Here is a 26,128-nt window from a genome sequence, read left to right as displayed (position 1 = left end):
TGAGAAGGCACCCAGCCCAGTACCATCTGACAAGGCCCCATCGGAGATAGCACCAAGCCCAGTACCGTCTGACAAGGCCCCATCTGAGAAGGCACCAAGCCCAGTACCTTCTGACAAGGCCCCATCTGAGAAGGCGCCTAGCCCAGTACCTTCTGACAAGGCCCCATCTGAGAAGGCACCAAGCCCAGTACCGTCTGACAAGGCTCCATCTGAGAAGGCACCAAGCCCAGTACCGTCTGACACGGCCCCATCTGAAAAGGCACCCAGCCCAGTACCGTCTGAAAAGGCCCCATCGGAGAAAGCGTCAAGCCCAGTGCCGTCTGACAAGGCCCCATCCGAGACGGCACCAGGCCCAGTTCTGTCTGAAAAGGACCCATCAGAGAAGGGTCCCAGCCCAGTACCGTCTGATAAGGCCCTATCTGAGAAAGCATCAAGCCCAGTACCATCTGACAAGGCCCCATCGGAGATAGCACCAAGCCCAGTACCGTCCGACAAGGCCCCACCTGAGAAGGCGCCAAGCCCAGTACCTTCTGAAAAGGCTCCATCTGAGAAGGCGCCAAGCCCAGTACCATCTGACAAGGCCCCATCTGAGAAGGCACCAAGCCCAGTACCGTCTGACAAGGCTCCATCTGAGAAAGCCCCCAGCCCAGTACCATCTGAAAAGGCCCTATCGGAGATAGCGCCAAGCCCAGTACCGTCTGACAAGGCTCCATCTGAGAAGGCACCAAGCCCAGTACCGTCTGACAAGACCCCATCTGAGAAGGCACCCAGCCCAGTACCATCTGAAAAGGCCCCATCGGAGATAGCACCAAGCCCAGTACCGTCTGACAAGGCCCCATCTGAGAAAGCACCAAGCCCAGTACCGTCTGAAAAGGCCCCATCGGAGAAAGCGTCAAGCCCAGTACCATCTGAAAAGGCCCCATCGGAGATAGCACCAAGCTCAGTACCGTCTGACAAAGCCCCATCTGAGAAGGCACCAAGCCCAGTACCGTCTGAAAAGGCCCCATCGGAGAAAGCGTCAAGCCCAGTACCGTCTGACAAGGCCCTATCTGAGAAGGCACCAAGCCCAGTTCTGACAGAAAAGGCCCCATCAGAAAAGGGTCCCAGCCCAGTACCGTCTGATAAGGCCCTATCTGAGAAGGCATCAAGCCCAGTACCGTCTGAAAAGGCCCCATCGGAGAAAGCGCCAAGCCCAGTACCGTCTGACAAGGCACCAAGCCCAATGCCTTCTGACAAGGCCCCATCCGAGAAGGCACCAAGCCCAGTTCTGTCAGAAAAGGTCCCATCAGAGAAGGGTCCCAGCCCAGTCCCATCTGAGAAGGTACCAAGTCCTGTTCCATCTGACAAAGCGCCTAGCCCAACATTATCTGAAAAAGTGCATTCTGAAAGAGCACCTAGTCTAGTCCCTACGGAAAAGGCACCTAGCCCGGTGCCATCAGAGAAGGCCCCATCTGAAAAGGCACCAAGTCCTGTTCCATCTGACAAAGCGCCTAGCCCAACATTATCAGAAAAAGTGCCTTCTGAAAGAACACCTAGCCTAGTCCCTTCGGAAAAGGCGCCTAGCCCGGTACCATCTGATAAGGCCCCACCTGAAAAGGCCCTTAGTCCCACACTATCAGAGAAGGCTCCTTCTGAAATAGCACCAAGTCTAGTCCCTTCGGAAAAGGCACCTAGCCCTACGCCATCAGACAAAGCCCTTTTGGAGAAATCATCCAGTCCAGTTCCATCAGAAAAAGAAACAAAGCTTGCGCCATCAGAAAAGGCCCCGTCAGATAAAGCAATCAGTCCAGTACCATCTGATAAGGCTCCGAGCCCAACATTGTCGGAAAAGGCACCATCTGAGAGAGCACCCAGTCTTGTTCCTACAGAGAAAACGACAAGCCCTACGCCATCTGAAAAAGTGCCTTCAGAAAAGGCAATCAGTCCAATGCCAACTGACAAAGCCCCGAGCCCAACATTGTCAGAGAAGGCACCATCTGAGAGAAAACCCAGTCTTGTTCCTTCAGAGAAAGCAACAAGCCCAATGCCGTCAGAAAAGGCCCCTTCAGAGAAGGCAATTAGTCCAATACCATCAGAGAGAGTTCCGAGCCCAACATTGTCGGAAAAAGTGCCTTCAGAAAAGGCATCAAGCTCCGAACCGTCAAGAAAGGCCCCATCGGCGAAAACAGCAAGCCCAGTTCCATCTGACAAAGCACATAGCCCAGTGCCATCCGACCAGGCCCCTAGTCCCGTACCATCTGAAAAAGCCCAATCTGAGGAGGCACCGAGCCCAGTTCTGTCAGAAAAAGCATCTAGCCCAACTTTATTAGAAAAAGCGCCTACAGAACGGGCGCCTAGCCTAGTGCCATCGGAAAAGGCACCATCTGATAAAGCGCCAAGTCCAGTACCGACTGAGAAGGCACCTAGCCCAACTTTATCGGAAAAAGCGCCTTCAGATCGGGTGCCTAACCTAGTGCCATCTGAAAAATCCCCATCTGACAAAGGGCCGAGCCCAGTACCATCTGAGAAGGCACCTAGCCCAGCTTTATCAGAAAAGGCGCCTAGTCTCGTCCCTTCAGAGAAAGCACCAAGCCCAGCACCATCTGACAAGGCGCCGTCTGAGAAAGCGCCTAGCCCAGCTCCTTCTGACAAGGCCCCATCAGAAAAGGCTCCAAGCCCTGTACCATCGGAGAAAGCACACAGTCCAGTACCGTCTGACAAAGCGCCAAGCCCAACTCTATTAGGAAAAGCGCCGATTTCGAGGGCAGGAAGCCTAATTCTATCTGATACAGCTCCAAGTCCTACGCCATCAGACAAAGCTCCATCTGAAAAGGCATCTAGCCCTGTACCATCCGAGAAGGCTCCATCTGAAAAAGCGTCCAGTCCGGTACCACCTGAGAAGGCACCAAGTCCAACATTATCAGAAAAGGTGCCATCTGAAAGAGCGCCTAGTCTCGTTCCTTCAGAAAAAGCACCAAGCCCAGCACCATCTGACAAGGCCCCGTATGAGAAAGTGCCTAGCCCTGCTCCTTCTGACAAGGCCCCATCAGAAAAGGCTCAAAGCCCAGTACCATCAGAGAAGGCCCCGTCGGAGAAAGCACACAGTCCAGTACCGTCTGACGAAGCGCCAAGCTCGACTCTGTTAGAAAAAGTGCCGACTTCGAGGGCAGGAAGCCTAATTCTATCAGATACAGCTCCAAGTCCTACGCCATCAGACAAAGCTTCATCGGAAAAGGCATCTAGCCCGGTACCATCTGAGAAGGCACCAAGTCCAACGTTATTAGAAAAAGCACCATCTGAGAAAACAACAAGCCCTGCGCTATCAGCTAAGGCACCTTCTGACAAAGCGTCTAGCCCCGTGCCATCTGACAAGGCTCCATCTGAAAAGGCTCCAAGTCCAGCACCATCAGAGAAGGCCCCATCTGAGAAAGCACACAGTCCAGTACCGTCTGACAAACCGCCAAGCCCGACTCTGTCAGAAAAAGCGCCGACTTCGAGGGCAGGAAGCTTAGTTCTATCAGATTTAGCTCCAAGCCCTACGCCATCAGACAAAGCTCCTTCTGATAAGGTCCCATCGGAAATAGCTCCAAGCCCATCGGAGAAAGCACAGAGTCCAGTACCGTATGACAAAGCGCCAAGCCCGACTCTGTTAGAAAAAGCACCGACTTCGAGGGCAGGAAGCCTAATTCTATCTGATACAGCTCCAAGTCCTACGCCATCAGACAAAGCTCCATCTGAAAAGGCATCTAGCCCGGTACCATCTGAGAAGGCACCAAGTCCAACATTATCAGAAAAGGCGCCATCTGAAAGGGCACTTAGTCTCGTCCCTTCAGAGAAAGCACCAAGCCCTACTCCTTCTGACAAGGCCCCACCAGAAAAGGCTCCAAGCCCAGTACCATCGGAGAAGGCTCCATCGGAGAAAGCACACAGTCCAGTACCGTCTGACAAAGCGCCAAGCCCAACTCTATCAGGAAAAGCGCCGACTTCGAGGGCAGGAAGCCTAATTCTATCTGATACAGCTCCAAGTCCTACGCCATCAGACAAAGCTCCATCTGAAAAGGCATCTAGCCCGGTACCATCTGAGAAAGCCCCATCTGAAAAAGCGTCCAGTCCGGTACCATCTGAGAAGGCACCAAGTCCAACATTATCAGAAAAGGCGCCATCTGAAAGGGCACTTAGTCTCGTCCCTTCAGAGAAAGCACCAAGCCCAGCACCATCTGACAAGGCCCCGTCTGAGAAGCCTAGCTTTGCACCTTCTAACAAGGCCCCATCAGAAAAGGCTCCAAGCCTAGTGCCGTCGGAGAAAGCACACAGTCCAGTACCGTCTGACAAAGCGCCAAGCCCGACTTTGTTAGAAAAAGCGCCGACTTCGAGGACTCCAGGAGGAGAAAAGGCTCCAAGCCCAGTACCATCGGAGAAAACCCCATCTGAGAAAGCACACAGTCCAGTACCGTCTGACAAAGCGCCAAGCCCAACTCTATTAGGAAAAGCGCCGACTTCGAGGGCAGGAAGCCTAATTCTATCTGATACAGCTCCAAGTCCTACGCCATCAGACAAAGCTCCATCTGAAAAGGCATCTAGCCCTGTACCATCCGAGAAGGCTCCATCTGAAGAAGCGTCCAGTCCGGTACCACCTGAGAAGGCACCAAGTCCAACATTATCAGAAAAGGTTCCATCTGAAAGAGCGCCTAGTCTCGTTCCTTCAGAAAAAGCACCAAGCCCAGCACCATCTGACAAGGCCCCGTCTGAGAAAGTGCCTAGCCCTGCTCCTTCTGACAAGGCCCCATCAGAAAAGGCTCCAAGCCCAGTACCATCGGAGAAGGCCCCATCTGAGAAAGCACACAGTCCAGTACCGTCTGACAAAGCGCCAAGCACAACTCTATTAGGAAAATCGCCGACTTCGAGGGCAGGAAGCCTGATTCTATCTGATACAGCTCCAAGTCCTACGCCATCAGACAAGGCTCCATCTGAAAAGGCATCTAGCCCGGTACCATCTGAGAAGGCACCAAGTCCAACATTATCAGAAAAGGCGCCATCTGAAAGGGCACTTAGTCTCGTCCCTTCAGAGAAAGCACCAAGCCCTACTCCTTCTGACAAGGCCCCACCAGAAAAGGCTCCAAGCCCAGTACCATCGGAGAAGGCTCCATCGGAGAAAGCACACAGTCCAGTACCGTCTGACAAAGCGCCAAGCCCAACTCTATCAGGAAAAGCGCCGACTTCGAGGGCAGGAAGCCTAATTCTATCTGATACAGCTCCAAGTCCTACGCCATCAGACAAAGCTCCATCTGAAAAGGCATCTAGCCCGGTACCATCTGAGAAAGCCCCATCTGAAAAAGCGTCCAGTCCGGTACCATCTGAGAAGGCACCAAGTCCAACATTATCAGAAAAGGCGCCATCTGAAAGGGCACTTAGTCTCGTCCCTTCAGAGAAAGCACCAAGCCCAGCACCATCTGACAAGGCCCCGTCTGAGAAGCCTAGCTTTGCACCTTCTAACAAGGCCCCATCAGAAAAGGCTCCAAGCCTAGTGCCGTCGGAGAAAGCACACAGTCCAGTACCGTCTGACAAAGCGCCAAGCCCGACTTTGTTAGAAAAAGCGCCGACTTCGAGGACTCCAGGAGGAGAAAAGGCTCCAAGCCCAGTACCATCGGAGAAAACCCCATCTGAGAAAGCACACAGTCCAGTACCGTCTGACAAAGCGCCAAGCCCAACTCTATTAGGAAAAGCGCCGACTTCGAGGGCAGGAAGCCTAATTCTATCTGATACAGCTCCAAGTCCTACGCCATCAGACAAAGCTCCATCTGAAAAGGCATCTAGCCCTGTACCATCCGAGAAGGCTCCATCTGAAAAAGCGTCCAGTCCGGTACCACCTGAGAAGGCACCAAGTCCAACATTATCAGAAAAGGTTCCATCTGAAAGAGCGCCTAGTCTCGTTCCTTCAGAAAAAGCACCAAGCCCAGCACCATCTGACAAGGCCCCGTCTGAGAAAGTGCCTAGCCCTGCTCCTTCTGACAAGGCCCCATCAGAAAAGGCTCCAAGCCCAGTACCATCGGAGAAGGCCCCATCTGAGAAAGCACACAGTCCAGTACCGTCTGACAAAGCGCCAAGCACAACTCTATTAGGAAAATCGCCGACTTCGAGGGCAGGAAGCCTGATTCTATCTGATACAGCTCCAAGTCCTACGCCATCAGACAAGGCTCCATCTGAAAAGGCATCTAGCCCGGTACCATCTGAGAAGGCCCCATCTGAAAAAGCGTCCAGTCCGGTACCATCTGAGAAGGCACCAAGTCCAACATTATCAGAAAAGGTTCCATCTGAAAGAGCGCCTAGTCTCGTTCCTTCAGAAAAAGCACCAAGCCCAGCACCATCTGACAAGGCCCCGTCTGAGAAAGTGCCTAGCCCTGCTCCTTCTGACAAGGCCCCATCAGAAAAGGCTCCAAGCCCAGTACCATCGGAGAAGGCCCCATCTGAGAAAGCACACAGTCCAGTACCGTCTGACAAAGCGCCAAGCCCAACTCTGTCAGAAAAAGCGCCGACTTCGAGGGCAGGAAGTTTAATTCTATCAGATACAGCTCCAAGCCCTACGCCATCAGACAAATCTCCGTCTGACAAGGCCCCATCGGAAATAGCTCCGAGCCCCGTACCATCAGAGAAAGCCCCGTCGGAGAAAGCACACAGTCCAGTACCGTCTGACAAAGCGCCAAGCCTGACTCTGTTAGAAAAAGCGCCGACTTCGAGGGCAGGAAGCCTAATTCTATCAGATACAGCTCCAAGTCCTACGCCATCAGACAAAGCTTCATCGGAAAAGGCATCTAGCCCGGTACCATCTGAGAAGGCCCCATCTGAAAAAGCAGCCAGTCCAGTACCATCTGAGAAGGCACCAAGTCCAACATTATCAGAAAAGGCGCCATCTGAAAGGGCACCTAGTCTCGTCCCTTCAGAGAAAGCACCAAGCCCAGTACCATCTGACAAGGCCCCGTCTGAGAAAGCGCCTAGCCCTGCTCCTTCTGACAAGGCTCCATCAGAGAAGGTCGTTAGCCCGGTTCCTTCTGACAAGGCTCCATCAGAAAAGGCCCCAAGCCCAATACTTTCTGAGAAGGCGCCTAGTCCAACTTTATCAGAAAAGGCTCCATCTGAGAGGACACCTAGCTTAGTTTCGTCAGAAAAAGCACCTAGCCCTACATCATCAGAAAAAAAACCCAGCTTGGTGTCTTCTGATAAGTCATCTAAGTCTACTGAAAAAGCGGCATTTGGAGACGAGGCAGATATTTATGACGAGCCTGGATCTCCTGATCTAGTAGATGAAGATTTAATTGATCCAGGCAAAGAAAAGTTCATGCTTACTAGCATGCTGACTCAGTTTGACGATAAGGTTCACAAAACCGATGCCATTGTTTCTTCAATTACAAAAGAAAAGACTATTGAAGATGTGTTGAAGGATACGCCTTCCGATAAATCGGTTAGTACCACAAACAAAGTGGAGCCTACTACGCCACCTGTTTCGCCAGAAACAAAGAAAACTGATGATGCTACTAGCCCCTCCAAAAAATCTGAACCAGCGATTAGTTCGGAAAAACCTACATTTGATGATAAATCTGTAACAGCTGAAAAAGATAAAATATTAATTGTCACTGACAAACCCTTAACAGATAAAGATCTAAGTCCTTCTACACTAGTGTCAGTTGATGTACAACCTCCTAGCCCTGAGGTTCTCAGTGATAGATCAGAACAGGAAGTGATCACGAAGCAAATAAAGACATCCCAACACGCGACACATTCTGAAGAAATCCATATTGAGAAAGAATCCGTTTCTAAGAAAATTAATGAACTCGAATCAACTCAATATACGCACATAGATGACCATAAAGATTCAACAGAAGAAGATGGGATAGTTGACGTATTAGTTTCCGGTGTAAAAGGTATAGGTCACATTATAAAAGAATCGTTTGTCGATGGAATTCATGAAATCATCAAAGATGATACTAAAACCGATGAAGGAAAAATGACTGCAACGTCAGGGAAAGCACCAAGCCCTGTACCTTCTGACAAAGGTTCGGAAAAAGCACCAAGCCCAACTTTAACGGAAAGAGCATCTAGTTTAATGCCATCAGAAAAGGCTCATAGCCCGACACCGTCTGACAAGGCAATTAGCCCAATGCCTTCAGATAAAGAACCTTCAGAAAAGGCACCCTCTGAGAAGGCACATAGCCCAACACCGTCTGACAAGGCTCCCTCTGAGAAGGCACATAGCCCAACACCGTCTGATAAGGCTCCCTCTGAGAAGGCACATAGCCCGACACCATCAGACAAGGCTCCCTCTGAGAAGGCACATAGCCCAGCACCATCTGACAAACCACCCTCTGAGAAGGCACATAGCCCGACACCGTCTGACAAGGCACCCTCTGAGAAGGCACATAGCCCAACACCGTCTGACAAGGCTCCCTCTGAGAAGGCACATAGCCCAGTACCATCTGACAAGGCTCCCTCTGAGAAGGCACATAGCCCAACACCGTCTGACAAGGCGCCCTCTGAGAAGGCACATAGCCCAACACCGTCTGATAAGGCTCCCTCTGAGAAAGCACAGAGCCCGACACCATCAGACAAGGCTCCCTCTGAGAAGGCACATAGCCCAGTACCATCTAACAAGGCACCCTCTGAGAAGGCACATAGCCCGACACCGCCTGACAAGGCACCCTCTGAGAAGGCACATAGCCCTACACCGTCTGACAAGGCTCCCTCTGAGAAGGCACATAGCCCAGTACCATCTGACAAGGCTCCCTCTGAGAAGGCACATAGCCCAACACCGTCTGATAAGGCTCCCTCTGAGAAGGTACATAGCCCAACACCGTCCGACAAGGCTCCCACTGAGAAGTCACATAGCCCAGAACCATCTGACAAAGCCCCCTCTGAGATAGTTCATAGCCCAATACCGTCTGACAAAGCGCCCTCTGAGAAGGCACATAGCCCAACATCATCTGACAAGGCTCCCTCTGAGAAGGCACATAGCCCAACACCGTCTGACAAGGCTCCCACTGAGAAGGTACATAGCCCAACACCGTCTGACAAGGCTCCCTCTGAGAAGGCACATAGCCCAGTACCATCTGACAAAGCCCCCTCTGAGAAGGTCCATAGCCCAACACCGTCTGACAAGGCACCCTCTGAGAAGGCACATAGCCCAACACCATCTGACAAGGCTCCCTCTGAGAAGGCACATAGCCCGACACCGTCCGACAAGGCTCCCTCTGAGAAGGTACATAGCCCAACACCGTCTGCCAAGATGCCCTCTGAGAAGGCACATAGCCCAACACTGTCTGACAAGGCTCCCTCTGAGAAGGTACATAGCCCAACACCGTCTGACAAGGTGCCCTCTGAGAAGGCACATAGCCCAACAACGTCTGACAAGGCTCCCTCTGAGAAGGCACATAGCCCAGTACCATCTGACAAAGCCTCCTCTGAGAAGATCCATAGCCCAACACCGTCTGACAAGGCACCCTCTGAGAAGGCACATAGCCCAACACCATCTGACAAGGCTCCCTCTGAGAAGGCACATAGCCCGACACCGTCCGACAAGGCTCCCTCTGAGAAGGTACATAGCCCAACACCGTCTGACAAGACGCCCTCTGAGAAGGCACATAGCCCAACACTGTCTGACAAGGCTCCCTCTGATAAGGTACACAGCCCAACACCGTCTGACAAGGGACCCTCTGAGAAGGCACATAGCCCAACACCATCTGACAAGGCTCCCTCTGAGAAGGCACATAGCCCAACACCGTCTGACAAGGGACCCTCTGAGAAGGTACATAGCCCAACACTGTCTGACAAGGCGCCCTCTGAGAAGGCACATAGCCCAACACCGTCTAACAAGGGACCCTCTGAGAAGGTACATAGCCCAACACCGTCTGACAAGGCTCCCTCTGAGAAGGCACATAGCCCAACACCGGCTGACAAGGGACCCTCTGAGAAGGTACATAGCCCAACACTGTCTGACAAGGTGCCCTCTGAGAAGGTACATAGCCCAACACCGTCTGACAAGGTGCCCTCTGAGAAGGCACATAGCCCAACACCGTTTGATAAGGCACCCTCTGAGAAGGCACATAGCCCAGTACCATCTGACAAGGCACCCTCTGAGAAGGCACATAGCCCGACACCGTCTGACAAGGCTCCCTCTGAGAAGGCACATAGCCCAGTACCATCTGACAAGGCTCCCTCTGAGAAGGCACATAGCCCGACACCGTCTGACAAGGCACCCTCTGAGAAGGCACATAGCCCAACACCGTCCGACAAGGCGCCCTCTGAGAAGGCACATAGCCCAACACCGTCTGATAAGGCTCCCTCTGAGAAGGCACATAGCCCAGTACCATCTGACAAGGCACCCTCTGAGAAGGCACATAGCCCGACACCGTCTGACAAGGCACCCTCTGAGAAAACAATTAGTCCTCTGCCATCTGACAAAGCACCCAGCCCAACACCATCTGACAAGGCTCATTTGGAAAAGGCACCAAGCCCAACACCATCGGACATCGTTCTTTTAGGAAAAGCATCTAGTCCAATGCCTTTTGAAGCATTGAGTCCCACACCATCTGACAAGCCCATCAGCCCAGCGCCCACAGAAAAACTTGATGGCAAAGCACCAAGTCCCATACCCGTTGAAAAGCCAACTAGTTTACCTCTAGTTGATGTTATTTGTACTGAAACAACAGAACATGGAAAACTACTAACTCAAACTTCTGACGAGACGCCATTTGAGAAACCGATCAGTCCAATGGCGACTGAAAAGGCAAAAATTTGTAGTCCAATGCCATTTGATAAAGTACCTTCTGAAGACGCACCTAGTCCATGCGAGCATAGCCCAGAGCCACCTGAGATTTCGACTAGTTCAAGTTTAATACAAAAACGAACATCTCTGTCATTAGATAAGGCCCCTTCAGAGAAATTAGCAAGTCCAGTTCCATCTGACAAGGACCCATCAGAGAAGGCACTAAGCCCAACGCCATCTGACAAGGCTCTATCAGTGAAGGCACCAAGCCCGACGCCATCTGACAAGGCTCCATCAGAGAAGGCACCAAGCCCAGCGCCATCTGACAAGGCTCCCTTCGAAAAGGCACCAAGCCCAGTGCTATCAGACAAGATGCCTTCAGAGAAAGCTACCAGTCCAGTACCATCTGACAAAGTCCCCTCAGAGGAAGCGGCAAGCCCGGTACCATCTGACAAGGTTCCCTCAAAGAAAGCGGTAAGCCCGGCACGATCTGACAAAGCCCCGTCAGAGATAGCGGCGAGCCCGGTACCATCTGACAAGGCCCCCTCAGAGAAAGCGGCGAGCCCGGTACCATCTGACAAGGCCCCCTCAGAGAAAACGGTGACCCCGGTACCATCTGACAAGGCCCCCTCAGAGAAAGCCGCGAGCCCGGTACCATCTGACAAGGCCCCCTCTGAGAAAGTGGCAAGCCCGGCACCATCTGACAAGGCACTAAGTCCTGCTCCGTCTGATAAAGCTCCATCGGAATCTCTTTCTGAAAAAGCTCTTAGTCCCGTGCCTTCTGACAAAGCGCCCAGTCCTGCACCGTCTGAGAAGGCATCAGAGAAAGCAGCAAGTCCTGTTCCTTCTAAAAAGGCAGCTAGCCCAGTACCATCGGAAAAAGCTCCGTCAGAAAGGACATTGAGCCCTACACCGTCTGACAAAGCACCGTCGGACAAAGCTCCATCGGAGAAAGCTTTAAGCCCGGTACCATCTGACAAGGCTCTTTTAGAAAAAGCAGTAAGCCCTACATCGTCTGATAAAGGTCCTTCGGAGAAAGCCGCTAGTCCTGCACCATCTGACAAAGCTCCAAGCCCAATACCAACGCCAGGTAGCTTAATCCCATCGGAAAAGGCTCTATCTGAGAAGGCCATTAGCCCAGTACCTTCAGAGAAAGCACCACACCCTGTACCATCTGATAAGGCTCCATCAGAGAAGGTTTCCAGCCCGGTACCATCTGACAAGGCTCCATCAGAGAAAGCTTCAAGCCCGGTACCATCTGACAAGGCTCCATCTGAGAAAGCCCTTAGCCCAGTACCTTCGGACAAAGCACCCAGCCCCGCGCCGTCTGACAAGGCACCATCTGAGAAAGCCCTTAGCCCAGTACCTTCGGACAAAGCACCCAGCCCCGCGCCGTCTGACAAGGCACCATCTGAGAGAGCTCTATTTGAGAAAGCCCTTAGCCCAGTACCTTCGGACAAAGCACCTAGCCCCGCGACCTCTGACAAGGCACCATCTGAGAAAGCTCTATCTGAGAAAGCCCTTAGCCCAGTACCTTCGGAAAAAGCACCCAGCCCTGATCCAGCTGTCAATGTACCTTCAGAGAAAGCAGCAAGCCCTGTACCATCTGAGAAGGCTCCACCGGTGAAGGCTTCCAGCCCGGTACCATCTGACAAGGCTCCATTAGAGAAGGCTTCAAGCCCGGTACCATCTGATAAGGCACCGTCAGAGAAGGCTTCAAGCCCGATACCATCTGACAAGGCACCGTCAGAAAAAGCATTCAGCCCTGTACCTTCTGACAAAGCTCCTTCAGATGCACACAGCCCAGTACCGTCGGAAAAAGCACTATCAGAAAAAGCCTTAAGTCCCACACCGTCTGAAAAGGCACCTTCGGAAAAGGCGCGAAGTCCAATACCATCAGAGAAAGCTCCTAGTCCAACTCCATCAGAAAAAGTACCACCATCAAGAGCTGATAGTTTGATCCCGTCGGAAAAGGTTTCAAGCCCCGTGCCATCTGATAAGGCACTTTCAGAAAAAGCACTAAGCCCTACACTATCTGACAAGGTTCCATCTGATCAGGCACCTAGTCCAACACCTTCAACTAAATCAGACAAACCCGTCGAAGAAACTATTTGCCAGACAAGCGTGCATAATCTGGAGGGTATCGTATCCAGTGCTGTAATACAAGAATTAGTTGATCCAGCTCTTGATAAGTTGATTGCTGATATCGGTATACCAAAAGACAAGGCCGCTAGTAAGGTCCCTGAAAAAATGGCTAGTCCAGTACCGTCAGACAAGGCGCCAAGTCCAACTCCGTCAGATCTGGCATCTGAAAAGGCACCTTGCCCTACACTATCGGAGAAAGTACCATCTGAACGAGCACCCAGCCTAGTCCCGCCAGAAAAGGCACTTAGCCCAACACCGTCTGATAAGGCAGCTAGCCCAGTACTATCTGATAAAGCCCCATTAGACCGACAGGCAATTAGTCCGACGCTGTCTGATATGATCATATCAGAAAAGGCACCACTAGATCTGGCTTCGAGTTCATTACCGTCGCATAGTGAAAAGGATGTACCTGATAAAAAGATTTCCACTCCCGACAAATCTAAAAAACTTGACATTGAAACATCGGTTGACACCACTCCGAGTACTGATAAGTCGGAAGAAACAATTATTAGCTCTTCTGAAAAAGTGGACGAAGAAAAGCCATTTACCGCGTCAGAAACAAAACCACTTACGACTGAAGTAGGTAAAGAACCCAAAGTTTCTGGTAAGGAAACAAAGGAAATGACAGCTGACGAAAATTATATAGATGAGAAGGATAAGGCAGTTAAAAGCGTAAAATTAGAATCTACGTCTGAATCAAAAATTACATCGGAAACAGACAAAGAACATAAAGTTGAAAGCATTAGCCATGTAACAGAATCTGATGAAAGTTACTCTAGTATGGAGTCTAGGAAAGATTTACACGAAGAACGATCAATTAGTGGTAGTAAGCAAACATTGAAAACTGATATGTTTTCAATACACGAGTCCTCTTTACACGAAACCAGCCATAAATCAACTAGCGAGGAAACGAAATCTCATTCTATCAAAAAGAGATCAATAGAGCATGAAAAGCTAAGAGACGCATCAGATATATTATCATCAATATCTACAATTGACAGTGGCGTAGACAGAGATAGTATGACATTGCATGATTCATCAGAAGACGTTTCCAAAGAAGTTAGCTTAGAAGAAAAATACAGTTTCGAAACTACCGAAAAAGACAAACGATCTAAAATGTTTTCTGATTCTGAAACATTACAATCTATCAGTAGCAGCAGATTGAGCAGATTCAGCGACGAATCGTATACATCTACATTAAAAGAAATGGAAGTGTCTAAAACAGTTCCTGACTCTACAAGAACAGAGTTGGGATCTCCAAAAGATGAAATACCTCTTTCTGAAGCATCAGATTCTGGAGTCCATAGCATTCCTTTGGATATTGATCAGTTGATGTCGAAAGGTGATGGCCTAACGCACATCAAAGATGATGCTGTGCAGTTCATGGAATCAATTCATAAAGCATTTAGTGATGACACAGTACAACAAGGAATTAAGACCGAGGGAATGGAATCCTTACTAGTTTATTCTGAGGGCGATAGAGTATCTACACCACCTACAGTACCTGTCAGCCCGTTACCAAAAACTCCCAGCAGTTTTCAAGATATCAAAGTAAGTGAAGGTGTTCAAAGCGAAGTTACTTACGATAAATCTGATGGCACCGAAGAAACTATAACTAAAGTTGTCCATGTAGGTGAAGACGTATTAACTCAGAGGATTTCAACGTCCACTGAGAAAGTATCGAAACCGATTAAGGATTCAGCATCTGAGAGTGAATCAGATCTTATGTCTCTTATGCAAAACATGGGTAAAATAAAGACGGAAACTGATACTGTTACCAAAATCATCAAAGAAGGTGAGAATGTTGTAACTCAAACAATAACTACTGTAACGACTAAAGAAGTGATTTCCAGGGAAGATGGTACACCACAAAATATTAAGACAACCATAGAAACAACAACACTGAGCAAGGGATCAGATGGTTCAACTATCACTACGACAGATACTCAAACTTTACTGTCGGAATGTTCTTCCAGTCTTAAATCTACCTCACAAATGGATTTATATGCCAAAGATAGTAGAATAGATAAACTCTACCTCGAAAGTGATAAGTCTGAAACTGAAACGAGTAGCCAAACTAAAGAAACTAGGAAAGATGAGTCTTCCGTAACCTCTGATTTGCCCGCTCAAGTTCAGTATATTTCGGAATCAGATGAATCCGATGATGACGTTGAAACAACTACTATAGATACCGACGTAAGCAAACGCATAGTTAAGGAAAATAATGTTGATGTTATGGAAACTGTCACTACTGTGACGAAAAAAGAAACACTAAAAGTTAATGAAACCAAGAAAATACGTACAACAGTTGAAACTACTATTACAAAGGAACGCCCCGATGGTACTAAAGATGTACAAAGAAATGTTGAAGTTAAAACTGAGGAGCCAGTCGCAGATACAAGCAATATAGAAAAAGCCCTTAGTAATTTATCTATTCTTGGAGAACCCGAAGAAACAGAATCAGTTGATTCTGAAGAAGTGAAACAAGATACGTTTATTATCAAGCGAGTTATAGTCACCAAGGTTGTTAAAACGACGTATGCAGATAGCCATGGAACTCCAAGGAAATTAAAAACTGTTACAACTGTAACTACTATAGACAATTACCCCGACGGTTCTTCTCGTACTAAAGTAGATGGCAGTACATCTATTACAGACATAGAAGTAGAAGTGGAAGAAGCAGTTGATTCACTCGAACTTGCAGATTACACGGTAGTTGATAAGTCAGTTACTGTAGACAAACAGGAGAAAAGTGTCGTCAGGAATGAGAAAAGTGTATTGCAAGTTATAACAACAACGACTACTAAAGAAATTTTGTCATCTAAGGACAAAGGTAGGAAAAAAGTAAAAACTACAGTTGAAACTGTGACCGAGACTCATTTACCTAATGGTGTTACAGAAATCACCAAAGATGTAAGAGTATCTGTATCTGATTATGAGCTACAAACAACTGATGAGGAAACTGAAAACTACGAGCGAATTGGGAAACCGTTAGAAGATGTAACTACGGCAGTCGAAAATGTTACGGACAATGGAATAACTATTAAACGTAAAACTACCGTCACCACTATTAAAGAAGAATTCCATAATAAGGAGAAGAACGTCAAAAGAATTAAGACTACCGTAATAACCAGAATTGAAGATGAACATCCTGATGGCTCTATTATTACGAAAACAAGTGAAAAAGTGTCTATCGTTGAAGAAAACCTAGAAACTATTCAAGTTATGAAAGTTCAAGGTTTAAGTGAGAGTATGCCCATAGACACTGCTGATGAAATGGGTGATGATGGCCAAGTAGAAGCTATACTATCGGAGTTGTCTCCAGAAGGAGAGCCTGAGGAAACGGAGTCTACGGAAACTGAGGAAATAAAAGAGAAGAACATAGTTATAAAGAGAACACTCGTTACGAGAATTGTAAAAACAAAATACTCCAATAGTCATGGAGCAATAAAGAAAATCAAAACTGTAACGACTGTCACAACAACTGACCGATATCCTGATGGATCTACAAAAACCACGGTAGATGTAAAAACGGCCATAAATGATATCGAAACAGATGCTCCTCAAGTAGATCTCACAGACTTCCCTCAAGTAGAAGATAAATCAATAGATGTCGATACTAAAGAGACGGTAGTGTTGCGAGATGGAAAACAAGTGAAGCAAATCATCACTACTACCACGACTAAAGAAATATTAGCATCATCTGATGGATCTAAGAAGAAGATTAGAACAACCGTTGAAGTACTCACAGAAACTAAGCTTCCAAATGGAACTACAGAAGTTTCTAAAGACGTCAAGCTTTCTGTTGCTGACTACAGTACTGAAACCTTTGACGAAAATCTAGGAGGTTTTACTCCTGTTGGAAAGCCAAACGAGCACACAAGTTCAGAAACGGAAGAAATTACGGAAAATGGCGTTTTTATTGTTAGGAAAACCACCATTACCACTATTAGGCAAGAATTTGAGAATGCTGAGACACATTCAAGGAAAGTAAAGACTACTATTAGAACGGTTGTAGAAGATGAACACCCCGATGGCACAGTAGTAACTAAAAAGAGTGAAAAAATATCGATTGCCGACCTTTCTCTTAAAACGCCACAGACAGCTCAAGATGACGCAGAAATAACAGACACATATATAGATGATTCGGAGATTGTAGAAGATATGACTGAAGAATCAGATGTTAAAAATGAAGAAATTAAGCAAGGAACAGTAACAATTAAACGCACAATTACAACTAAAACTAAGAAAGAAACACTGGCCAGTGTAGACAAGAGTATAAAACGAATAAGAACGACCGTAGAAACGATTACTGTAGACGAATATCCAGATGGTTCCACAGAAACTACAAAGGACGTCAAAATCACTATTTCAGAATTCCAGAAAACATCAGATAGTGATTTGCAGGCAGCTTTACAAGGACTTCATTCAACTGGCAAAATTAAAACTTCGGTAGATAAAAAGACAAATATCGTTACTGAGTATGGACGTAAAGTTACTCAAACAGTCACGACATATGTGACGAAAGAAGAGTTAAAAAACAATGAAACGAATGAAATAGCAGTTAAAACTGTTACAGAGACCTTGACAGAAAATGCTCAGGAAGATGGCTCAATCGAAACGACAAAGGATGTAAGAACTCAAATTACTTATCTGCCTATTGGAACTGGGCTTGATGACTGGACACCAGAAGAATTAGAAGAAATTGAAAAGCAACCTGTATCGGAGGCAAAAACAAGTCTTGAAAAATTACCTTTATCGCATAAGGAAGAACCAAAGCCTGAAACCAAGCCGAAGAAACAGCGATCACCCGTAGGCGAAATAACTACTGACACAGACACGTATACAAAAGTTATTAAAGAGGGCGATAATGAAATAACTCAAACAATAACCGTAGTAACTACCAAAGAGGTAATTAGCCCTGAAAAAATGAAGGTCACAGTTGAAACGACGACGGTAAGCAAAGGCAGCGACGGTGTGACAAAAACGACTAAATCAACTAAAACCACAATTTCGGAAATCAAAGAAGAATATGAAGAAACAATAGATCGAGGAGAAAGTGAAAAGTCGTTCTCAAAACTATCTTCGAAAACAGGTGATATGCGCAGTTCGTCTGCAGCTAGTGATGACTTGGATCACGCTGGGATTTCATCACCGCCGTCAGATATTAGTTCTAGGGGGTCGAGGGCAGCTGCTCAGGTTTGGGGTACAACAGAAAGTAGCGGCATGTACTACAGTGACGATGACGGACCTGGCAGCCCAAGTAGTACAAAGTCACAAGTAGCACACTCGCCCAGGTCAAACCTCAGTTTTGAATTAGAGCCAAAACATCAAGAATCAAACGAAGAAATGGTACTCGAAAAGCATTACAGTACAGCGACTGACCCGATGTCAACATCGATCTATGGACAGTTACCTGAAGACGATTCTTGCACATCTTCTAGTCACTCGGAGATAAAAACTGAATTCCATACGATTGAGAAACCTTTATCCAAATTAACTGAGGATTTCTTGGCTCATGAAAAACTAAAATCTGAAGTAACACAGCGAATAGTAAAATCTGACGCCACTTTCCTGAGGGAGGCAGACGAACATTTCGAAAAGGCAATAGAAGAGCACAAAAAAGTTAGTGGATCAGAAGTAATTTCAAATATTACAGCTAAATATGAACTAGGTGAACAAAGTCACTCGAGTATTAAACAAACAAAATCATCAAAGGAAGAAACTTTAACGTTGAAAGATGTTAAATCTGAAGTAAAGAAAACTGAAACATCTACCTCGAGTTCCAAACAAGAATCTAGAACAGAAAAGCACGAATTCAGCAGTGAAAGTAAATCTAAAGACCCAATAGAATCGTGGGGTAAGCCTTTAGGTTTACCTAGTCCTATTATGCCGCCTGTGGATGGTAAGAGCACTCCTAAGAAACAAGCTAGCTCAGTTGCGAACAAGAATAAGCTCAACCAAGAGAAGAGTAAAGAGGCGAAGAGCCGAATAACGGAGTCTCCTAGTAAGAAGAAGGCAGTAGCTCCAGTTTACATGGAGTTGACGTATGTGCCTCATCATGGAAACTCCTACTATTCCGCTATGGAGTTCTTCAAACGGGTGCGCGCAAGGTACTACGTGTTCTCGGGTACTGAGCCGTCAAAGGAGATTTATAATGCCTTATTAGACGCGAAGAAGACTTGGGAAGACAAAGATTTAGGTAAGTGCTGTGATTTTACATTTAAAATCGTCATTTGTTTATTTTATTTTTCAACGAATATTCATTTTGCGTAAATTTTTCCAGAAGTGACGATAATCCCGACCTACGACACCGACGTCCTTGGCTACTGGGTAACAGAGAACGAGGAGGCCCTCGAAAAGTACAAGATCGACCTCTCGCCCTCCGCCTCCCGGTGCACCATCAACCTCCAGGACCACGAGACCTCCTGCGCCGCCTATAGACTCGAATTCTAGGTGTCGGGTCTATTTGTGGCGTTCTCATCCAAGAAGTGAGCCCCAACCACAGCCGGCGCCAGGAAAAATGGAAGCAGAGTATAGCGCCGCGCTCAGAGCCCACTACTTCGAATGAGACGCTTGCAAATAGTAACCCCAATGACTTTGTGATATTTGAATGCAATCAAGAGACTGCAGAAGAGTTTGATAAAATCATAGTTATAGTGCTGTGGCGTGCCGAACAACGGGCCGAATCCTTAACCGCATCCAATTTTTGAAAGTCAATACCAAATTCTCGACCTAAGAACAGAAACGTCCATTTTTTTCTAAACTGTTTTCTAGTAGCTTCATCGATAACAGTACATGCCATTTAAAATATATTTCTGACGATATTTTTGAATTTGGTCTATACAATCGGTAGTGCTTTTATACACGATATTTAGCGTAACCAGTCCATATTGTTTAGCCGAAATCCGCTTGTGCGAATATCAAAATTTTTGACAAATTATTTTGCTATCGCATTTGTGAAATTTTAATAGTTGTACAAACTTAGCTTGCACGCCAATTTATGTTAAGGCTTGACATGGACGTCAGGATGCGTCGACGATCGACAAGTACCTTAATTAGGATGAAATTTTAAATAAAGCGTATTAACTGTCTTAAAAAGACTATTAAAGATTTGAGGCTAGATTTAGTACTAGCCACATGTAATAATTGTTAGTCGTGAACACTATTGTTACGTCGGGGTGACGAGGAGGCGTGGCCGACCTGATGTATCTTTAAGATTTTCAGCCATTGTTTTTCACTCGAGCTTTGCGATGAATGACTGACTCGATAAGCCGCTGAGCACAAAGCATTTTATATTGGAACAAGCGTTGATTGTTTGGAAAAATCCTGCATTTCTAAACTTTCCTCGCTTGTCATCAGTATAGCGGCTGTCATCCTGACTTCCTTTCGCTTTAGTTCAGATTTTTTACTGATCAACGTCTTCCGCACATCGAATGATACTCGTTGGCTTTAAGGAATTAGATTCAGCATTTGAAAGGACCACAATCGCGGAAGGCGTTCGATAGAATATATATCCTTACCCAGCCGCTCCCGTCACCCCTGACACCAGTGAGCCTAAATCGTTAGGTAGAGAGCTTAACCCATTATAAAGTAAATGTTTTAGTAGGACTATTACAAATTGAACACTCTATTTACCTTTGTTTGTGATTTGCTTGTTGTGCCGAAGTTTAACTGTGACATAGTTATAACGATGTTATACTTTCGAAGTCAACCGTGATAGTTGAATCTCTTGCGTTAACATTTTATTGGCGATTTTTTGGCCTATCGTTTACAAATTTCTAGTCGCGATCCAAATATCTAAGAAGGTAGTTGTTATTTTGTTCCTAAGGCTCTCCATTCTTGCCGAGCACATTTGAAACAACATTACGATTTTATCATGAAATGTGTTTAAATGTTCTCAGCAAGACTGGATCAAGCCGTTGAGTTCTAGAGTTTCTAAAACCGTTTCCAAAACGAAATCCTCATGTAATTATAGTAACTACCTTTAAAATAACTCCATTAGATTATTTTTCAATTACCGCATGTCGGATGTGTGCGAATGTGATATGAACTAATGAACTCATCATTATTTTACCATCTAGATATAAGCTGCTAGCTTCCCGAGGTCCGATGTACCTTCTTTACCTTAATTATAGTAAAAACGAAACCTGTTCTTTGTTAAAACAAGATAAACGTTTACCCAACGCCTACCCACTGCCTTGCAACGGCCCGATATGATCGAGTGTGTATTCATGAAGGGGACTTATTTTTATTTTAAGGATTGATGAATGAAAATTTTCAGTCAATTAATTTTAAGTCATCCATAGTATTAAGCCGATCGAAACACCGTTGTCGCTTACTTTGCCAACCTCTAATAGTGGATAAAGAAAGCAAGCACCAGCACAATCTAACAAAAAAATAAAAGAATAAATATAAAAATGCTATTAAAAAAGTTTACATCTTCAAATTCATCGGAAGTAGATCAAGACAATGACAAAATCATTGTTAAAGATGTTACAACTTATGTTATTGAAGATGGAAACAGGTAATATAAAGAATGGTACTCTATATTTATTTTTTGCGTTGGTTTTGTTAAAGGTTTATTATATCGGTATATGTGTTTGTGTGTCGGTTTATGTGAGCACAATATTGTTTTCTGTGAGTTTATGCTAAGTAGGGGACTAAACAGGGACATGGATGGTCATACCTTAGTTCGCCGTATTAAAGATCGTAAGGCGAATCTGCTTCATAGTTATTGTATTGTTTCTAGGCTTCTCGGCCTTGGTTGATATTCTTTTAACATTTCTGCAAAATATGATAATTATCTTTCGACCTCTGACTTAGAGATGACTGTTAAAAACTAATGTCAAATAAACTGGTCGTGTTGCTGAAAAACCAGCATACTTTGAGTATGCCGATAATATAATAGCAAATTAAAGAAATTTAAAAGAATACCAATCAGCTTAAGTTAGGCGAAAGCCTGGCCCAAAATATTGTATTTTATAGCTAGAACTTTAATTAATTAATGCATACTATTAGAAATAATAAAATGTTATTTAAAATTAAGATTGTATCAGCTTAGTGAACATCAATAGCTCTGGTAAATAAATCATTATTGAAATTATTAAATGTTGTTATTTTTTCGGCTGGTGGATTGTCAGCTTGTATTGGATTGGATTGTATAATATTATCGGGCGGATGTCCAATAAGTATGAATAAGGAATTATTTTGTATCGATCTAAACATGTCAACATCAGTCCAATGCTGAATGACAATGGCCAATAAACATTTATGACATATTACCTGGCACTTGTGCACTCTATTCCAAAAGGGTTAAACATCTTTGCACCAAACATTTTTTACACATTTTCCCTAAATATATATTAAAAAGACAAAAAGCATACATGACTTTTGAAAGTGGAAGAGACATACCTGTTTGAATCGCTTCCTATAAGTATTCTTATTTTTAAAGTTAACAGTAAAATATGTCATAAATAGTTTAGTGACATTGACAGTATCGTTAAGGCAAGTACTGAGCTTATTCTAAACTATTTCACGTTTTTTTGCATCAGAAAAAAGGTCTTCACAATCTTGACGTGCCTTTTTATTGAAAAACACTTTTGAAAAATGTCACGGCAAATATGTTACATTATTTTGCTTTTTCAATTAAAAGACACGTCAATATCGCTAAGTCTTTTTCTTATGCTAAAAAACGAACTGTAATTCCTTTGGCTAAGCACATGACATATGTAAAAAGATCAAATCTCATGCGCCTACGCTGATTTAATCCGCAAAGTTGTATAATCAACACATTGATATTACCAACCAACAGGCGTTTTTCAATAGCTCGGTACTTGTCTTTATAAGATAAAGTATTTGTGACGTTATTTATAAAAAGGGACCTTATTGTCGATGGCGCTTAAGCCATTATTAACGATGCTCCGATATAAATACAATGCCGCGCGACGCTGTGCGGTGTACGCGCCATCGACAATAAGGTCCATTTGCATAGATAATGCCCCATTTACAAACTTAATTTTTCTATATATTTTATTTGTACAGACAATAAGATAGGTTTAAATTGTGACTCTCAAACCAATCAGCCTAATAATAAAAAAACACTAAGTACATAATTAATAAATTTACTCATACTGATCTTTTTACATTGAACATGCTCAATACAGTTGTAGTGCATAATTATTTTCCATCGTATTTTCACGGAAACGTACGAACATGTCTTGCTATTTTAGTCGGTCTCGGTACAATAAGTACCGAGGTTGACTGAAGTAGCATGACAAACACGAACGTTTCCGAGAAAGTACGATGGAAAACTAATATGTATACACGACATCCGTATACCTAGTCACAGTTTAAACCTGATTTTCGGCAACGTTAGAAGAAAAGAGGCTAGCTGTGAGGTGTCAATGTTATACTATAATAAAATTCAATTATATGATAGTTATAATAAGTATTTTCTAACCAATCGATCAATAGTTTAAAGATGAAGACAAGTTTGATTAAGTACATATTTATAATGAGTAAATTATAGCCACCTTTTACACACCTTTGCTTTTAAAGGGATGTTAAAGTAATAAAATCATATTTTTCGTTTTAAAATATGAAACACAAACTTTGTTACACGCTAACCTCTTTTATTCTAATGTTGGCTAAATATTCAGTATAATTTATGGATGGAATTGTGTAAGAAAGTAAATATTGTTGGCGAGTTGGATGCATATCCAAGGTTAGACGGTCTTCACATTGGATGCAGACCCGCACTCCTCTTCGGTGTGCGAGCGGGATGTAGTTATATACGTGTATAGCGCTGTCTCGCTCACACACCAGAACAGTGAGTGGCTCTACGACAATGTGATTACCGAGTTATAGTTGCTCGCTGCGTACAAGTCCATTTTGAGACCTATCATTTCAATACAATGTGAAAAGGGATTTTTCTGTAAAAAAAGTAGATTTTTTGAAAGTATGTATAGAAAATTTTACCCAAACCCTCATGTGCTTGAGAGGAGACCTGTGCCCAGCAGTGAGACGTAAATAGGCTATTTTTTTATTATATATAATTTTTTTTCTTGTTTCTATTCAGAATCAGTAAGTAAACCTAATTTATTTGAAAAACTGATCCAAGTAAGTATTTGTCCGACGTCTTTGTATATAATAAGTAGACCGTCTCGAAACTGAGTTTTTTTTGCAATGCCTTTTCTAATAAACAATGATTTCGATTCTGAATAAAAAAGGCAGAAATTTTGTAAATTTTACGAGGCACACATTTTTTTTTTCAAAAACACCACACGAAATGTATTGAACCAGATAAGTCTGCAACGATTTTGATAGTACACGCAGTGTAAGTGTTATTTATACGCCATAATTTCATAGAAGTTTGATGTTTAAAATAACACTTGCACTGCGTATGCTATCAAAATCGTTGCAGACTTGTCTTGGTCTAACTATATGTATGTCAAAGTCGACTTGTAAGCGGCGAGCAACATAGTTGGTAAGAATGCTTTTGTGGTGCTAACAACGGGTGGTGGGCGTAATTAATGATTTAGAGCTATAACGGTGATGAGGTGGTGATGACGATAATGAAATTGATAGTGATGGGGGTGGTGATGGTGATGATTGTATTAATGATGAAAACTGTGTTGATGATGGTCAGGCTAAAGTTTGGGGTGGTTTTACACCATTGGAGACAAATAATGGCAATAATAATAAAATATAATAAATCATGCAAATACCTACGTAAAATAAACAGGGGCTTTTTTAAATGGTTCTACTGATCCGGTTAGGTAAAAATTCTGTGAAAGATAGAAAAAAGATTATGAAAAAAAATAAAGATCTTCTAATATAATTCTCACGCAGCATCACAGGATCTAGTAGGAATGACGCATTTACATAAATTAATAATATACACCTTGTAAATTATATAAATAAAAAAGTGCCGAGAATCTGGAACTTTAACCATAGAAAGTTAGAAAATTTTAAGGAAATTCGAATATCGGATGGGAATAAATTGATAATGATAAAGCTGATATTTGAAATATTATCATCACATCACCGTTTAGATTATCAACACGCTTAATGGTTAGACTGATGCGTTACATCGCTTTCGTTACAGCCGTTTTGAGGAGACAGGAAGGATGCTACTTCTTTTCTGTTTTGTGTCAAGTTGTTGTTATGCATAGATTTTCATGATTATTGTTTGATTGTGTAGTTTATTTTAGTAACAATAATGTGTATATTAAGTAGTATATTATATATTTTTTTCTGTGGTAAAGGTATACTTGACTTCCCATCAAAAGTATCTACACGCAAGACAAGACAGAATATCGTAGACATGATTAACTAAAAGTGAACTTTATATATACCTATATGCCAGTCTCAACCAGAAGGGACCTTATTGTCGGTAGTCAATAAGACGCTACTTCCATGTAGCTTCGATTTGAAATCAACCTTGTCGACAACCAATAATGTTGGTTTTGGTTGAAAACATCACATACCTATATTTTCACTATTATATAAATTTTTTTTAGAGGTTGGTTGATTTGTACTTATACATTACCTAAATTGAAAATAACAGCATTACAGTATCTTGGCACAAAACTAATACAAAATAGCATACTCGTGACAAAACCCTCAAAATAATATTTAATAATTGTAATAATGATATGTGGATCTAGGTATTTGTAATGATTATATGTAAATTTAAAATTAAATCATTCATTGTATCAGTCGTGTCGCTATCCCCATTCGGCGTGTTTGATGGAAGTGTAAAAGTCATTAATGAATAAAACAATTAAAATGTTATTGTATTTTTATTTATCCTTACCCGAAGCATTTTCACGGAACGCTCAATCTATACAGGGTGGAAAGATAAGTCGGTCCCTGGAGGGAAACTACCTTAAATCCTTAAGCTGGCTCATTTTACTTAAAGGAGACATTCCTTTATTTTTAAAAAGAAACAAAACTGCCTTCAAAGATTTTCTAAAACTCGCTTGCCTCGTCCGGGACTCGAACCGACTAAAAATTCCAAAAAATAAAAACTCGCAATTTTATTCTACTAGTCGATTCACTTAATGTTAATGATAACATTTCTCCAAGAAACGTTAGGTCTTACACTCGTCTGTCGTACAAAATATCCATAAAATCTAATACTTAAGATTTTTTTAGACAAGCCAAATTGAAGAAAATAAAAAGAAAAATACTTTGAATGCAGTATTGTTTCTTTTTAAAAATAAAGGAATGTCTCCTTTAACTAAA

At 44.2% G+C, this 26,128-nt stretch overlaps 1 protein-coding gene and 1 long non-coding RNA gene across 2 annotated transcripts in view; one reads left to right on the top strand and one right to left on the bottom strand.

Moving 5' to 3' along the window:
- The window catches only part of LOC134669307 (microtubule-associated protein futsch), a 201,175-nt gene extending 175,500 nt beyond the window's left edge, over positions 1-25,675 (top strand). Inside the window, exons 9-11 of the mRNA XM_063526813.1 lie at positions 8-3,547; positions 4,802-19,079; positions 19,164-25,675. Coding sequence (XP_063382883.1) covers positions 8-3,547; positions 4,802-19,079; positions 19,164-19,333 — 17,988 coding nt within the window. The 3' untranslated portion in view covers positions 19,334-25,675. The remainder of the gene's footprint in view (positions 1-7; positions 3,548-4,801; positions 19,080-19,163) is intronic.
- LOC134669446 (uncharacterized) lies at positions 3,895-4,761 on the bottom strand. The gene is made up of 2 exons (XR_010098904.1): positions 4,707-4,761; positions 3,895-4,166 (listed from the first exon to the last, which is right to left on the bottom strand). It is a non-coding gene; the product is annotated as an uncharacterized LOC134669446 (long non-coding RNA).
- Positions 25,676-26,128: the final 453 nt, after the last annotated feature.

This window comes from Cydia fagiglandana, chromosome 12, assembly GCF_963556715.1.
Source record: "Cydia fagiglandana chromosome 12, ilCydFagi1.1, whole genome shotgun sequence".
Classification (NCBI taxonomy): Eukaryota; Metazoa; Arthropoda; class Insecta; order Lepidoptera; family Tortricidae; genus Cydia; species Cydia fagiglandana.
The sequence above is the reverse complement of the archived record's forward strand: the minus strand, read 5'-3'. Positions and strand labels throughout refer to the sequence as shown.